The sequence below is a fragment of the Caloenas nicobarica genome, chromosome Z (assembly GCF_036013445.1).
Source record: "Caloenas nicobarica isolate bCalNic1 chromosome Z, bCalNic1.hap1, whole genome shotgun sequence".
In the NCBI taxonomy this organism is placed as follows: Eukaryota; Metazoa; Chordata; class Aves; order Columbiformes; family Columbidae; genus Caloenas; species Caloenas nicobarica.
This window is the reverse complement of record NC_088284.1, coordinates 26839350-26856256: the sequence shown is the minus strand read 5'-3', so window position 1 is coordinate 26856256 and position 16907 is coordinate 26839350. Positions and strand designations below refer to the sequence as shown.

General features: G+C 37.3%; 1 protein-coding gene across 7 annotated transcripts in view; it reads right to left on the bottom strand.

Moving 5' to 3' along the window:
* Positions 1-2847: 2847 nt before the first annotated feature.
* The window catches only part of GPBP1 (GC-rich promoter binding protein 1), a 34629-nt gene continuing 20569 nt past the window's right edge, over positions 2848-16907 (bottom strand). For 5 of the 7 annotated variants that reach the window (XM_065657326.1, XM_065657327.1, XM_065657330.1 and 2 more), the window contains exons 5-13: positions 15439-15562; positions 14727-14950; positions 14009-14075; positions 12277-12461; positions 11325-11465; positions 10697-10861; positions 7808-7992; positions 5147-5249; positions 2851-4056 (exon numbers count right to left, since the gene is read on the bottom strand). In XM_065657326.1, coding sequence (XP_065513398.1) covers positions 3898-4056; positions 5147-5249; positions 7808-7992; positions 10697-10861; positions 11325-11465; positions 12277-12461; positions 14009-14075; positions 14727-14950; positions 15439-15562 — 1353 coding nt within the window. In that variant the 3' untranslated portion in view covers positions 2851-3897. Of the gene's footprint in view, positions 4057-5146; positions 5250-7807; positions 7993-10696; positions 10862-11324; positions 11466-12276; positions 12462-14008; positions 14076-14604; positions 14691-14726; positions 14951-15438; positions 15563-16907 lie in introns of those variants that run through there. The other 2 variants (XM_065657331.1, XM_065657332.1) reach the window with 2 other exon arrangements.

The following is a 16907-nucleotide window of genomic DNA, read 5'->3' as shown; positions in this document are numbered from 1 at the left end:
GAAAGTTTTCAATACACACCTGTGCTTCACACAGACTGCCTCACAAATCGCGGCCAGTGCTGGGTTAGCAAATGCATTGCCAGCTCTGTCTAGAGAAGGCTGAAGAGAGATCCAGAGTACAAAATAAGCCTCATTCAGTTTGCAATAATGCTCATTGATGACTATGAATAACAGCAGGAGGAAAGCTGAGCAGCTAGCCAGCACGTTCATCATCTTAATGAACCAATAATTCTTGGTGCACAACAGCAATAACCCTTAACCAGACTAAAACTTCCCTGCAGCTGAGTAAACTGCCTCAGCCACTGCCTGGCAGCAAACAGAAAACAGGGAAAAACAAAAACATCCTTCACTAAACTCTTCTTCTAGTATATAGTAGCCAGAAGTTTAAATGTATTTACTGAAGAACAGGTATTCCTTAAGGAACTACTAAAGTTGAAGTCCTCATGACAAATGAAGAACGTTTTTTCCCCTCACAGGCAATTGCATAGGAGAACAAAAATAAATTCCTTCACCACTAACATTTCTCAAAGACTGGGATGACATGGAAAAACAAATCTATTTCAGAATCTTCATTGGGTCCAATATGCATTAATGGAGAACTGTACTGTAATTAATACTCTTTTCAGGAATGGTAACTAGTTTTGCTTACCAGTTAAGAGAGAAAAAGTCCCTGTACAATCCAGTGAGGAAGGCCTCTGGTGATTGTAGATGCAGTAATGGAGCCCCACTGCCCTACCATAAACACGGATACCCTCCATCCCACCAGCAGACAGAGGACACATCCCTCATCACCAATAGATCAGAAAGTCAGTGAGTGACTCATTGTTCCTCCTCCCTTTTGAGGGATGGAAAGGGGAACCAGGAAGATGCAGTTCTCTGCCACTAAAGACAGGATGAGGAAGAGAAATGGCAGTGACTGCAAACGATACAGCACTGCCGCGTCTGCATGCAGCCACCAGTGAATGCTGTCACTGAAGTCAAGCTCTTTCAGCCCAGCACTGACAACTATCTCCATCAGACATTTTTTAATATCCAAAGCTTGCTAGAACTTACTAAGGGAATGCAAGCTTAGTCCAACAACTTCTTAAGCCTTTAAGGCTAAAGAACACCTTCCTGGTGTTCGATCTGCTCAAGCAGAAAAACAAGAAAGGAAGTATCCTGGGAATGGATCATGGTTCAGGTACGACAGAGGAGAAAGGCCAACAAACTGTTTCTTTCCCAGGGCAATTTTAGTAAAGTCAAAGACAGAAAACATTGTAGTCACATGCTAGAATTCATTCTGCTTCACATCCTCAAGCACTGAGCAAAAGAGAGGGGCACAGCATAAAGAAAGCTTTCATACATTTTATGGAAACAAAATATGAAAACCAAACTTCGTTTCAAGTGACATTTCCCAGTGACTAAAGTGTTTCTTAAGGTTGCAAAAAAGAGGATCAACACTCTACTTAGCTTTACCATAAGTAGATATAACACAGCGCAATCCAATTCCTCCGTGGAAACATCATCGTGATGTGGAAGTGGGGAAGCTTTGAAGGGCAAACTGAAGTACCAGAGCAGGCAGATAACCATTTCAGCTAAGGGTTGTGCAGATCTCTGACACATCTCTCAACTAGCAGAAGAAATGACTGTATAGGACGAGAACTCATTCCACCTGTATCAGCTGGTTAAGGCTACATATCCCCACAACATCAAGTCACCCTATCAACGACACCAGACTTCAGAAATGCAAACAGTGTAGCAGGAGGACAGAGTAATTACGTTGTCTGTACACACAGCCAGGACGGGCAACACAGCAGATAGAGGAGAAGCCGCCACACACTTATAGAGGAGCAGTTAAAGGCTGTAAAAGTGTTTCATTCTACAAAGCAAAACCACTGCTCGGCTCCTGTCACCTCCTTTGCTCCCAGCTCATCATAGCCACTGCTTTTTTTACCAGCTTTAGGATACAAAATTGGGAAACAAGTACCAACCATTGTCTCTACTTTCTCTAAAGGCAATTTTCTCAATTAGAACCCGTATATTTCACAAGTCTATACACTTAGTATAACACAATTCTTCTATAATTATAGTATCTTCCCAAAGTGTTAATTACAGAGGTGACACTTGTCACTAAACTGAATAAAGAGGGGGAAAAAAGTCTGTGTCTCACTTAGAGAAATACCAAGGCAAAAAAGTTTTCCCTTAGGAATAAAAATAGCATATTCACATACCACTAATTAGGACAGGCAGCAGACCCCATCACTAGGACGTGAAAACTAAAAAGGGAATAAACCACACCAAGGTGTCAAAGTTAGTAAAAAAAACTGCAGCAAAGGGGAAGGAGAAAGGTGTGTAAGGCAGACAGGTAGGAAAGACTTCAGTACTGACATGGCAACTTGCTCTTTAAAAAAAACAAACATTTTTATCCCCTTAAATTTATACAAGAAAATGGCGTATTTCAATACATTGTGCAAAATTAACTGCATCAACATTTGCATGCCTGTTCCAAGACAAAAACTGACCCCTTGAATAGAAATCCCTATTAAAAAAACAAACAAACAAAAAACCACAACCAACACAAACCCACACACCACCTTTGGCCACCTTTGACACCTTATAAAACATGTTTTTTCCTAAAGAAGTTAAATATGGACAAAATCTCAGCTTTATAAGTATTCTTGCTTTAGAGTTCTAAATAGCAAATTACTTACTATGAGAAATAGTACAACTCAAAAATATCTTGAAGGCAAAATGTCTATATATAAACTACATTACAAATTCATGTGACAACACCAAGAGCAGTTCTGCTTATGGATTAATGCTACATAGTTTGTACAACCCTGTGGAAAATATTAAAAGAACTAAATTGAACCAAATAAAACTGAAATAATATTATATTGGTTTTAAAACCTGTGATCGTAAATAAAAAGTTTGACACAAAGTAAGAAAACAGGTGCTTATTGCATAGATATACTGCTGCTGCTGCTGCTATAAAAGCATGACGTGGTGATGCAAATATTTTTACCTCATTCTGAAATGCAGTCACTGCTGCCAGTGTACATTTAATATAAATGCAAACAAAACTTACCAGATTTAAAAACAATACCCTTGATGCTATGCACTGAGACAATACTCTGTAAATCAGTTTATTTTCCATGTTGTGGACAAATCCAGTCAGTGTAATTATTTTTCTGCATGTGAATAGTAGAATCAAAGTGCATATTTTCCCACAAGAAATGTGTTGACTGTGAGAATACTGGGTCTTGCAATACCCTATAAAGCTTTCAGTTTAAAGGTTAGTTCTAGAAATTTGGAATTGCAACATCAGGGTCTTCTGCCATTAATAACAATGACTACACTACAAATGGCTAAAGAGCAGTTATGTGTGGAAGAAGTAGAACAATACATCAGCTCAATTAAGGAGGAGTTTTAGTGCACTTTGCTCATTTTAGCCAACATGCTACATTGCCCTTTTTGCATACAAAGTGGACTCTTTCCATTGTAAGAAATAAATTACTTGGCAAGCAAAACACTGTGTCAAGCTGCCCTTTTTTTCCTTATAGACTTGGACATTTTAAGACAGAAGCTTTGCAAGACATTACACAATTCTTTGTTTTTATTATTAAATGAGAAAGTCTGATTTGTTACATTTTCACATTGCTAGTCAGAAATGCTTCAGTGATGAAGAAAGTCAATGCTGGGTCAACTCAAGTCCTCATTCTACCACATTCGTTTATAAAGAAATTATAGCAATGTTCAACACACCCAACACAACATTCCTTGCTTTCTTCAGAGAAAAGTCCTATCATTCTTCCTCTAGTGGGTATGTTACTACATAAATTAGATTTTTTTTTTGGACAATACATCCCCAAATTTTCATGAGATCAAAACAGGCTTCTACAGATGTTATGGAAGTCTTCACACATCATCATCATCTGACGTATCAGTGCTGCTTGTTTCAGAATCCTCATTCTCCAGAGCAGCTTTGAAAGTGCTGTTTTTCCAGGGGCTAAACTTAAAATCACAGATGAGGCCATTTTTCAAAATGCCATTTTTCCGAAGGCCATTTTTTTGTAACTGAAATGAGAAAACAGGATGTATTTAGAGAAAGAGAAAGCTAAACAACAATCTGTTGCTACATTAGATCCAAATAACTACTTTTTCATATATACAAAGAAAAACTCCCCTGAGAGCCTTCGCTTCTGGGCCAGCCACCTCCATCCAAACCCCTCCAACCGTGCTGAGCTCCTGCAGTCAACAGGAGCTCACCCTCTTCTCACCCACTTCCTCAGATATCTTGCCCCAGTGATCCCTCCTCCCACATGGTCTCTCCTGTGATGCAGTCCCTTGTTTTCACAGTGCTTCAAAAACATCTAGGCAAAGTCTGCAATAATGAGGGAGTCTAGAAGAGGAGCAGGGAGGAATGGGTATCCCAATCTGTCTACCTGATGCAGCTGGAAAGTCGATCACACTGGTGAGAAAGGAAACAACTCATTCTACAAGAAAGGAATTACTGCATTTCCGCACGTAGCACAGAAGATGAGCAATAAGCCAAGCATTTAAGAGCTGAATATTCCAAATGTTCTAATTAATACATGTGTGGCTAGACTTATGGAAATATCCAATGTTCAGATTTAACAGTGCACAAGATTCTCCCTTCCAGATCCTTCTCACTGACCTTATCAGGTATATAGAACACTCCTAATGTTAAAAAAAAAAAAAAAATAAAGTCTAGATTGCGTTTTCCGACTTTGTTACTAGTGAACTAAATGTCTTTCAATTTCCAACAGAGAAAATTCAGATTTTGTAGAATCAAGTAACCTGCATAAAAACCTTGAAAGAAAATTGCCTTTCCTCAGGCTAAGCTGCAGAGGTGGAAAGCCTGTGTCATTCTCCTACCAGAAATGCTGAAACTACTCAGAAGCGCTCCCTTACCTTTCCCTTGATATTTTGAGAATAGACCTTACCTACAATAAGCACTGGTCCCCTTTCCTTTTGATGCAACTCTTCTTCCAAAAGCGTAATACTGAAATGGTACTGAAGTGGCAACATCCCTAACCATCAAAAGTACTGTCCCTAACCATCAAAAGTACTGCAGATTCTCCTCAATGGCAGGCATTTAGGGTAGCCAATTACAAGCTGATAATGAACATTAACTTGACATTACCTGTTCACTAATGACACGGAACTCCCTCATCTCATCCTCTGTTAGTGGAGCACAGGTTTCATCATTTTCACTGTCTTCCTGCCAGCCCATCTCCTTTAACAACCTTTAAATTAAAAATGACATCATTAAGGAATTTGCTACACATACTCAAATATCTCAAGATCTGCCTACACATATGTGTAAAGATCTGTAACAAATGGATTAATCAGTCTATAATTTTTTTAAACAAACTCTCACACAAAAGTAGTTTAAAAGCCTTACAAAAAGTTGTATAAAGCATAGAAGTTGCAAAGCTCTTAGGTCCTTCACAGATGACCCTGTTTTACCACCACATGTGGTAAAAATGGTACCTTCAAAGAACACTGTGCCAGGTGGAAAAGAAGGGTATGTATTTCCTTTGCATAACTGCTCTGGTGGAGCAGCAGTGTACCCTCTTAAAAATACTACAAAGAGACAAAGACACACTGAGGGATTCTGCAGGTTTTCCTGGGTAACAGAGCGGCCATGGGGAATACTGGTGGTCTCCCTCCAAGGGAACCAATCCGTGATGCAATGGCGTCACATAGTTTCTTTTTTTCTAGTACATGCAAATATCAGAGCCAGGATAGGCTTCTTTGCAACTGAGTCTCATCCATCAGCAGATGCAGGTATTTCAGCACACACAGACTACAACTAGAAGTGAGTTTTGGGATGAGGGAAGAAAAAGAAACAAGAAACAGATTCCTCTTGTGACTAAGCTTGAGATATCGAAAGATGCAATAATCAATATGTTTTAGCTCGTACCAAAAGCAGAACAGTAGTATCTGAGCAGAAAGAAAGTGGTTTGATATGTGAAGATGCTGTGAAAACTGGGGTTATCTGAGGGTGAAGACACTGTGACGTTTAACAACGAAGACAGTAAGTTCTCTTGCTGCAAAGTTTTTGCCAAAAGGATTAGCACCTTCTTCAGGACATGCATCTGTTGGCCTTAGATGTTAAAGGAGGTTACAGCTATTTCACAAAAAATAAAGAAGTTTCTAAAGTATATGTCAAAACTGACATGAGAAACTGACACATGGAGCTGAAGAACGGTGAATATATTATATTAAAACAAGGAATTAAGATGAACTCACAGTTGATGTCATGTGAGGGGTACTTCCTTTAGTCAGATATCAGCAAAAATTGCCCTTCAACATAACCCTACCCACAAAGACCTCTAGGTCCCAATACAACGGCTGTGCATTGGGAGAACCAGCAGCTGACCAATGACCGTTGTTAAAACCTTAATAAAAGCCTGGAATTATAGAAGGAGAAAGGAAAAGAGCACTACTCTGTTTAAAAAAGTTAACAGGACATTAACAGAAATGGAAATTACATCCTCTGTAGCAGTTGGACCAAACTAGACAATGCATCAGCCAGGACCAATTAAACTCTCAGGAAGCAGCAGAAATAAAAAGGCAAGTAATCCAAAATTCTCTTTTAAGAGAATATGTGCATTTCTATAGACATACAGAAAAAGCCTCACAATGCCAAATGCAGTTCAATTTTAGTAATACTTTCGGCAAATGTCATTCGAGTTCAAAAGTTTTACTGCAAGCAAACTGTTAACAGTATTATGTACAATAAATAGTTCTAGAGCTCCTGCTAATGTAAATAAAATTTAGGGTAACGGCTAATTAACTTTTAGGCAACATTGTCTAAAGTTAGCGGGACAGGTGCCCCTTTAAAGTGACAGTAGGCTTCTAGAACAGCTAAAAGTGTGAAACATGTAAAAAAAATTAAACATCAGATTAGCACACTTGACACCAACAGGATGGCTGCATGTTAGAAACCTCCCCAGCAGAACAGAAGCCCAAGAAATAGTTTGTACAAGATATGCCAATACTCTTACTAGGTATGCATGAGCTAAGCTGGTCACTTCGAGTCCACTTTACCACAAAAAGGCTTACCAGGACATCTGTCTACATGCATGCAAAGGTCACAGCCAAAGGGCTGGGACAATATGGAGACACAGCATCTCTAGGATGCCACGAAGGAAAGACACTTGCCCAGAAACCCTGTGAAGGCTATTCAGACACATTTAATCTATCACTGCAGTTCTGTAGTTGCCAGAAACAGTAATAATCTGACAGAGCTCACAACAAGTTCACCTCCAGACTCAGTTGTGATTTCCCAGCAGCATGACTCTCACGGCTACCAGTAGCTACTTCAGCTACTTTTGCTAGATACTAGAACTGTTTCAATCCTTTTTTTGAAGTTACTTTCTCTGTTTCCAGAGATATCACTGACTGTGTCAACTAGTCAGCTACAGAAATAGTTACTTTAACAATGAGGAAAAACTCACTGGAGTTTTACCTAAGATGTAACATTTAAAGCATTATTAATACAAACAGCAACTACATGCACTGTTCCTCCTAGACATGCAGGCCAAAATCAGAGGGATGGATGCACTATGCAGTTTGCTTTATTTCTTTATAAGGAAATAAAATAAGTTTTTAGTAAAGCAAATATAAGTATATTCCATGTTAGATTAATACGAGTCTAAAAGTTAAACTTTAACAGTACTCATTAAATATTCTATGTGTTCTCAGTTTTCAGATTCTGACTTCTGAAACTAAGAAGAATTTATTATATGCTCACATACCATGAAGGAACATTCTTTATATTATATAAAGTACATACCTATGCTCTGCCTCAAGTGAGCTTGAAAGAACATCTGCCTGAGGGAAAGCTGAAGATCGAATGATCTGTTGAGACGTAATTGAAGCATTGCCATTCTCCTGCGGAATTTCATTTTCAAAGTTTCGGTTTATGTCTCTCTCATGATGAGGACTGTTGCTGTTATGCAAGTTAAAGGACCCATCACCCTGTTAAAAATAATTATATATTACAAAGGTAAAAGTCACTTCCATTCACAAGTAAATGTCTGCAAGTGCTTCAGTTCAGTGATTCTGTTTAATCTAAATTAAGTTTAAATGAAGACACTTTATATTGCTTCAGTGGTAATTCTGATCGTACTTCTACAGTTTGCAATACCTGGATACTACAGAAACATTAAGTTATACCACTGATCAAGTAATGTAGAAAGTACCTCCCATACTATGCCTCAAACTTTTTCCTATGAAGTTTCAAACATATCTTAAAATTCAAACTTACTTAAGCTGCCTTTCATATTTACAGAAATAACAGGTTCTCTGCTGAACTTACAAAAAATGTTCCTAATTAAACACCAGAGCTATGTGTGTCAGGAAAAGCCTGAAAGCATAAGAGTTCTCAAGTTCACTCAGTTTAAGGGGCAGGTCACAGCGCCCATACCTCAGTCTGCAAATTAGTCTGCCCCAAGTTGAGAAAGACTGGATACTGCTCTTTAAATTCAGACAACAGCTTACCCTGTACACGTGCACTCACCACAAGCTTCTCAGGCTGTCATTAACAGCCGCTGCACCTTACAAGCCATGACATAAGAACTAGGAAGGAAGTTTATTTAGAAAGCAGGCTGTTCGGGTTCGCTCTAAATATTAAAAGCTCTGTAATCCTATAAACCAGAGATATTTCTTTTTATTCTACTCATTAAGCAACCCATAATTCTTATTTACTAATCAGCCAAATAGCCTCCCAAGTCTTACCAACTGCAAAAACAAAGAGAAGAGTATTATCATTAACTAGTTAACACCCTTTTGACAACAACATCCCTAAACTGGGGATACAACAGCATTATCTACGGCAGGAGGCAATCACTCAATCAGGCAGTTCTGCACTTGTAAGAAACCATTCTACAGAATCCAGGATCAAACCCATCATTTCCCTCTCACTCAGAGTGTTATCCACTTCCAGAAATTTTAAAATGCTCAGCAAGAACTTCTTAAGAAGAAGTATGTCAGTAAACACAAATTCAGCTGTTAAATCACAGGCTTGAAGAATGCATGTCAGATTATCAAACAAAATTCATAAAAATATTAAATAATTCTAACATATAGGGCAAGATAGATTCTTCCAAGCATGATTCAGCTGCTGATCTGATTTGCCTTGTTATTTCAGAGGTGAAATCTGTTACTGAAGGTCTTAAAATTCCATCAACAGGATCATGTTATAAAAAACTGTTGTGCAGTTATTTCCCCATACACCCAGTTACACACCATGTCTTCTACTGATGATCATTAAAATGAACATTGGAAGTAGGATAACCATTAGATACATGATTCATTTAACATCCTTTCACACTTGTTAGTGAAACAGCAATTACAGGGAAAAGGAAGCATGCACTTACCAACACCTCCTCCAGACTACATCTTACATACACCTGTCCAAGGACAAGTTCCACTAGTAAAAGCCTTTTCTTTTTTACATACACTTGCTTCTGAAAACTCAGCCCAAGTACAATGGGACAACCAAATGCATTTGACATATGTATCACAAAGACATCATGAACTCAAGACAATTTCATGAACAGAAACCCCTCCCCCAAATTCATGTACTATTTTCAGAATTCTGAAGATCAAGACAGTGTTTCCAAATATCTCTTTAATCTTAAATCAAAATCTTTGTGTATTTCTTAAACACGCATGAACACCAACCCCCAACACTCATTTCAAGATGCTCAGCCACAGAACGCCTAATGGGGAGATGCAGACCTTTCTTAACCCACACATACAGCTAAGTTGCACAGTCCCATTACAGCAAATTTTATTTTGGCTGGAATAGGGTCAGAAAAGTCATCTTACTTTTATGAGCAAAGCACACGGGCACTGTTTCTTTTTCCAAGTCTCAGAATCCAAATAAACGTTCATCAAGGCATGCCATCTATCCGTCTGATTTGTAATTTATGGTGGTTTTTGGTTTTGTTAAAACACTTCATTCATTTACAGTAAACAGGCTTGTAATCACCTCATCCAGAATAACACAATACTTATCATTTGGACTATGTAAAATAGCTACACTTATGACTTGTTGGTGGCTGGTAGCACTGACTCAAATATTCTCTAGTGCCAGCCAAGTACTGTACAAACAGATCCAGATTGAAAGAAACCTGACACATATTGTATACAGAGAGTATAGGCCTTCCATTTCTCAATTAAAAAGTAAAATCAGGTTCTTTATATGCAAAATTGAACTACTGTTTCCATGACTAGACCAAGAACCGAGAACTTCTGGCTATCTAAACACTCTAATTAGAAAGGAAATAGTTTGAGAAACGGAACAAAGTTTTTCCATTGTTTTGTAGTATAACTAACAGCCAAGGTATGAAACGCTGCCATCCACAAAGATTAGATTAATGTAGTAAGCTTAATTTTTTTGTTGTTGTTGCTAAAGACACAGAGGTACCTGAGTTATTAATATGTATGAACATATACTGCAAAAAGAAAACAAACAACTAAGAAGCACTGGTGAAATAGTAGTGCTTGGAATAACTGTTTCAAATTCATCAAAATGTAATTCCTTTCCTTCGTTTAGAGATGCAAGACCATGTAAACAAAATCATGTAAACAACTATTTACCACCAAATAAAAAGTAGTTTATGGTCCGCCTGAAAACTGCTATTGCTGGATCTACAACAGGTGTGAACAAAACTACCTTCTCTTGACCGGCATGATTCTCATCTTCATGTTCTTCCTCCACTCTATCTCGTTTCAATGCTTTCAAAAATTCACTCTTCTTATCGTTCCGCATTCTTGTTAATTTTGTTAAACGAGGCTGACTGACTTTGTCAACAGGGGATGAAGAATTTGACCGATTACACTAATGTAGGGAGTAAGAAAAAGAAATAATATTAGAAGTTTATTCTTTTAGAAGACTCTGAGAAAAAGACAGAAGGACTCCCTGGCACCTGTAGTTTCAGATTTCACCTACATCCACAGTCAAAAGCAGATAGAAGATACTTATATTTCAGTATATATAGTTCTTACATGTAGCCCAGAGATGCAGGTTTATGGAGCACTGCTAAAGAACAGTGGACCTTTTGAAGTGTACCATACCATTAGCAAAGTTTAAACCTTCCAGGTTATACTTTCCAGTGCACCATTTTTACTCCAAACCAAGCCTACAAAGCAACTGTGCAGTACTTAAAGGCCAGCGATTTGCCTTCACACACATTAACTTAAAAAAGTTTATTTAAACAATTCTGCATAAAACTTACTGATCCACTTATCAAACCAAATTAAACATTTTACAGATTTGATAAAAACTACAGACATGGCTTTACCTCTCTCACTGAATTTTGAGATACAGTAAATGCCTTGGCAGTTGATTTGAAAGGACTGAAATTGCCAACACCATACGCAGATTCATGAGGAAACGGATTCCCAAGTTTATTTTCTTTTGCTTGGCATTTCCACTGTGTAGGCTGAAACAAAATTTAAAGAGTCATGAACAAAAGAAAGATTATTTTCAGAAATCTTTAGAAAAATGATTAAGCAAAAGCAAGCCATGACTACGACCATGATTTAGTTGGAACACCTGTTTTCTTGTGGATAAGAGACTGTTTATGAGCAATTCATCTGCTCACAAATACTGTTCACACTTTTTATAAAAAGACGAAAATTTCAAAACAATTAAGATTCATATTTCAAGTATTGAGAATCAAAACAAGAAAGTACTCTACAGCTGAAAGTAGTGTTTTTAATGTAGAACGTTAAGAGAGTTAAGAACCACTCCATCATTTGCTCTCAAGAGCACAGACGAATTCCTGAAACAAAAATCCAAAAATTAAAATGGGAAGTCACATTTGAAAAGGAACCAGAACAACCCTAGTAAGTTGCAACATCATCTCAGTCAATACTTAGGATAAGTTCTGAAGTTATTTTTATGCCAATTGTATCTCTCTACTAGGTATCTACTTTTCCGTGCAAATAGATATATATGAAAGGCACTGCTGTTCCCTAAGTTAAAAAACTTCCTTTTCTCTCTCACTTGGACAGCTCTTGCACTTCTCAAAAATGTAAATGAAAAACAAAGGGAGATCCAATTACAGTATAGCTTAAATAGAAAAATGAGAAAAAGTTGTTTTCATTCACTTTCAGGGTGTGCTGCACTGAGCACGAGTAGAAAGCATAATACTGTCCGAACAGTACTCTAAGGGGTGAAATAAGCACATTCAGAATTACAGCATGATTTTTTTCAGCATATTGTTCTTATCACTGGTATCTAGGACTCACCTTTGCAGGTGGAGTGACAGGTTTAGGGACTAATCCTTTATAAACACTCGTGCCAGTTCCATTCCTTACTGGCTGTGAATGAAGACTTCCTACTACTGGGAATCCAGATATCTGCAGCTCTTTTGTACTTCCCTTTTTAATGACCAGCATTCTCGGAGATCTAGATTTAGGATTCAAAGGGTACTCTGGAAAAAAAAGAAGTATATATATATACACACACACACGAGTGCGTACATATGTGTGTGTGTGCGTTCATTTGTATACAATTGCGAGTTTCTGGTTCATAGGGTACATGGTCCAGAGCAAGCAGGTATAAATCAGGAACTTACTCCAGTATTTGTTCCACAAATAACACACTGTACAAACCTGGATAAACACAGGTTCTGTTCCATTTTCTACAACCACCATTTGTAAAATATTTCACTTGGCAATGCAGGAATTTTTACTTTTGAAAAGTAAAGATATTCCTCAAATAAGCTAGCTACACAGCTCTTGTTTGCAAATCTAAAATACAAATACTATTAATTGTTGATAGTTACCTAATCTTCAAAACAGATTATGATTTTCGTATTTCCTTTTGAGGTTACTAAAAGAATAATTACTTATATATTTATCAACAGGTCAGTTTAGAGCCAAATGCTCCAAACTGAAGCTCTATAAACACAAGACAACAGATACATACTACTCTAGGCCACAGGAATGACCAGTTTCTCTATCTCCATGCCTCAGGTGGGCATAAGAGAACAAATTAAGTTTACAACATTTCCATGTTCAAGAGAGCACTAATTAAGACACATACAGTCAGCTGCCATGCTAAGTAACTGACATTTAACAGTTTTAAACAATACCTATTGAAAACAGTTCTAAAATTTTCAAAAAGTAAAAAAAAACCACTTTAATTATTTTTTGCATATGCATTCCAATTCTGCATTAACAGCCTTTTCCAAGATAATCTCTCTTTGCAAGCATTTCTACTTCACAGGCAGAGTCATCATGTCCTACATTTAAAAAAATCTATCTTAAAAGTGTAAGTGACTTTAGCTTTGTTTAGTTGGTAGATGTTACACAACACTTGTGACAAGTGTGTACTTAGCTCTCATTAAACTTTATGAAAAGACCTTCGTATTACTTGCATGATCCCATCACGTATGCACAACGTAAAAGGGAATATAACAGAAGCATACATTTTAACAGATATTATAAGGGGATGGTAACATTCCTCCTTTCCTGAATAATTGTTTCCTTTGAAAGTGAATATGAATAGACTTAGTTTCAGTTTTTCTATTCTGAAACAAAGTTTGCAATAGCAAAGAAAAACTTTGATTCTGTCCTGGGGTGTTACCTTCTTGTTCTCAAACTAAATCCAAACAATGGCCATGCTACCTGCAAAAAAGAACAGTTGCTAACTGCATGAAGAAAATTAACTCCATTTTATTTAAACCAGCGCACTCTTGAAAATAAACACGAAGATAAATTCTTGACATCTTTATAAAAATATGTATACGTGTTCTGGGAAAGAATCGTAGCTGTGGCTGCATCTACAGACCAACAGATTGATATTCAAACAGACGTGTTACCTCTCTAACAAAAAGCTACTTACATTGTAATAATATTGAAGTTGCATCAGTTTCAATCTATACCTTTATAATTCTAAATAAAACTCTGTGTTTCAAATAAAACAACTTCAGATCTCTGCTACATTTTTAGATTCAAAAACATCAAAAATACTCACCCCACACACCTGCAGCTAAAGATTTATTCTGGCTTGGTTCCCTCTCATATTCAGGGTTCAAAGATGGCTGAAAGCAAGTTTTATCATTATTAAAAAAACAAGTATTGAGTTCTGGGAACGATGAAATAGAGAATCACAATAATATTGGCAGTATGACCTCTGCTGTCAAATATTTTTAAATGAAGACGGACTAGATATTTCCCCCTGTGACCCTAATAGGTCAGTGCTGACTTGTTTCTCTTCTCCAACAAAACATCTCAGGCAGCAGTCAATAATACCATTACATCAACTGTCCAGAGAAAGCAAAAAACAGTGATATGTGGTCCTTCAAAGAGGAAGCTCGCCCATCCTTTTACATCCTACAAGTCCAGGTTGAAGCATGGGATGTCAAAGGGTCATTGGTAGGAAGATCACTTTGTTAGTAGATTTCCAGTAAGGTAATTGTGTAGAATTTAATACATACACATGCCACAGTAAACTGGAACCCAATTGTAGTTTTGCTTAAACATTTAAGTGTCAATAATGAACATATAATGATAAAAACTGGATATAAAGGGAGAAACAAGTTAGTGGACAAATGACTAACACCCTCTTACCTATGGGAAGGGTGATCCCTTTTATGATGATCTGAAACTGGTGAAATCTCATGAAGTGGCTTGTAATGGACAAAATGGCAGAAACAATGAAAGCTTGTTTATTATAATTACAATTAACTTACAAAATCCTCAGCCTCAAATTGTTTGGGAACTTCTTTGTCTTCCTTTTTCCCAGTTTCATTATCAGGTACATTGTTTTCATGCAGTCCTTGGCCTTTTCCACAGTGGAAAGTGCTGGTACGAGTGCGGGAACCTCCACCATGGTACCCTCCACGATGGTTTATATTTTCTGTACCATTTCTGCCATGTGAACGCCAACCATTCTTCTCTTTTCTCCCAAAATGCCCTTAGATTTGTAAATTTTGTAGAAATGTAATTGCAAATAGTTTTAAAATAACATTCTACTTTTGTAAAATTGTTAGAGAAGTAAGCAACTCTATACTCTGGGATGTGATAGCATACTAAACTCTGGCTTTCTTTCACATAAGCAGCAGAGAAGAATCTTACAAACCAGTGCCAGAGAAAAAGCATAGTAGTCCAACATAAAGACAAGTCAACCTCCCTTTCTGGCTGTTCATTTATATGTCATTGGCTGGAATATTAACTCAACACTCTTAATCTTCTTAAGAGAAAAATACACCTGGAATTGCACTACTTTAACCAACCATTAGTCATCACATCCTCTCCCAGACTATCTGTCTTTCCATTATCTCTATTTTACTACAGAATAAGAATCTGGCATGAGAAAGCAATCATCAGTCTTTTTTCTAGCCAGAGTGCCACAAAGCAATAATGTAAATGTATTCAAGATGTCCCATGAAACCTAAATTATACCTCCATTAGGCCGTCCAATGTTCAGATCAAACCCATCTGAAGAGTTGTGTCTTCTGCGATTTGCTTCATAACGATTCTCTGTCCACGAAAAATTTTCAGAATGTTTCTCAAAGTTCAGTGATGACTATAAAGGAGAACAAATGGTAGACCTGATATATCTGATTAGTAACAAAACTGAATTATCAGAACTGTAACACGCACATTATTTGTGGTATATACAGTCCATTTTTAAAAGGACTGAATGACAGACAATGCAGCAGCCCTCAAGTACGCATGCATGCAGAGCTACGTCACCATCTCCCATGCCAGCCAAGCGGAAGCTGTATGTTCTGCTCCAGGACACTGAAACAGCACTGAGGAGGACCACACTTGCGACACAGGGTAAAATACCCAAGGCCTATTGTGTTTTGGCAGAAGAACAGAACACAAGTGACGTGTGTCACAGCAGAGGAAAAACGAAGAAACTTAAGAAAGGGCAGGAGATCAGTTTGGAAGCCAGAAAAGAAGTACGGGATCTTAATTCGGGTGGTCAGAGATTGCACATGTGCATTCAATAGAAAGCAAGGAGTCAGTTCCACCAGTTCCCAAAAAAGGCCCAGTTTATTAGCCTTGTGATTTTAACTTAAGAAGGCAAATGCAAATAGTTACAAAATACAAACAAAATCTAGAGTCAAAAGTGTACTAATACACTTCAAATTATCATACCAACCACACATAAGTCAAATGAAAAAGAATTTCCCTCTCAATTTGAGACCTCAGAAGTGAATTATTTCCTTGACAAACTTGGAGACAGAAAAAACAGAAAATCACAAGAAACTATCGAATGATCTAACTAGTTAAAAATTATAATGAATCTCAATATTTAAGTAAGAAATAAATTGTTATAAAGCAATTCTGAATAAGCTGCCAAAAATTTCAGAAAGCTCCATATCTGTTGATCACAGATAAAATTTTAGAAGATAACTTCATGTGCTCATTTACATATGACAACGCTCTAATATTGTCTTTGGAGTTTACCTTTTATATTTTTTACGAACTTTGAAGAAGAATCACGTTTTCACAAAGTATAACTGACAGCTTTTTATATAAAGCGTTCCAAGTTGTACTTGTTGTAATGAATCTAAAGTCTCTAAATCGTGTGTAAAGATCATGCAGTTTGCATTTTCTCCACATGATGGAGGTATCAATCTATCAAGCCTCTTGCGGCAGAGATAACAGTAAACTCTGTAACCAACAGGAAGTCTACTGGTGATTTCTGGAAATGGAGAAACTATCTGACTAGGTTCAGCCAGCCAAGAAAGCAAGCAACACAGATTTTTTTTTTTTTTTTTAAAGTGTAAGGAGTTTTATTAACATGAAGCAAAAGTAAGCTTGCAAAAACTGAGTTCACCAGTCTGTCTGCAATCTCCTCATACACATTTTACAGCAATACTTTGTGAAAAGTTTCATCCATATCCCAGGATGGCTTC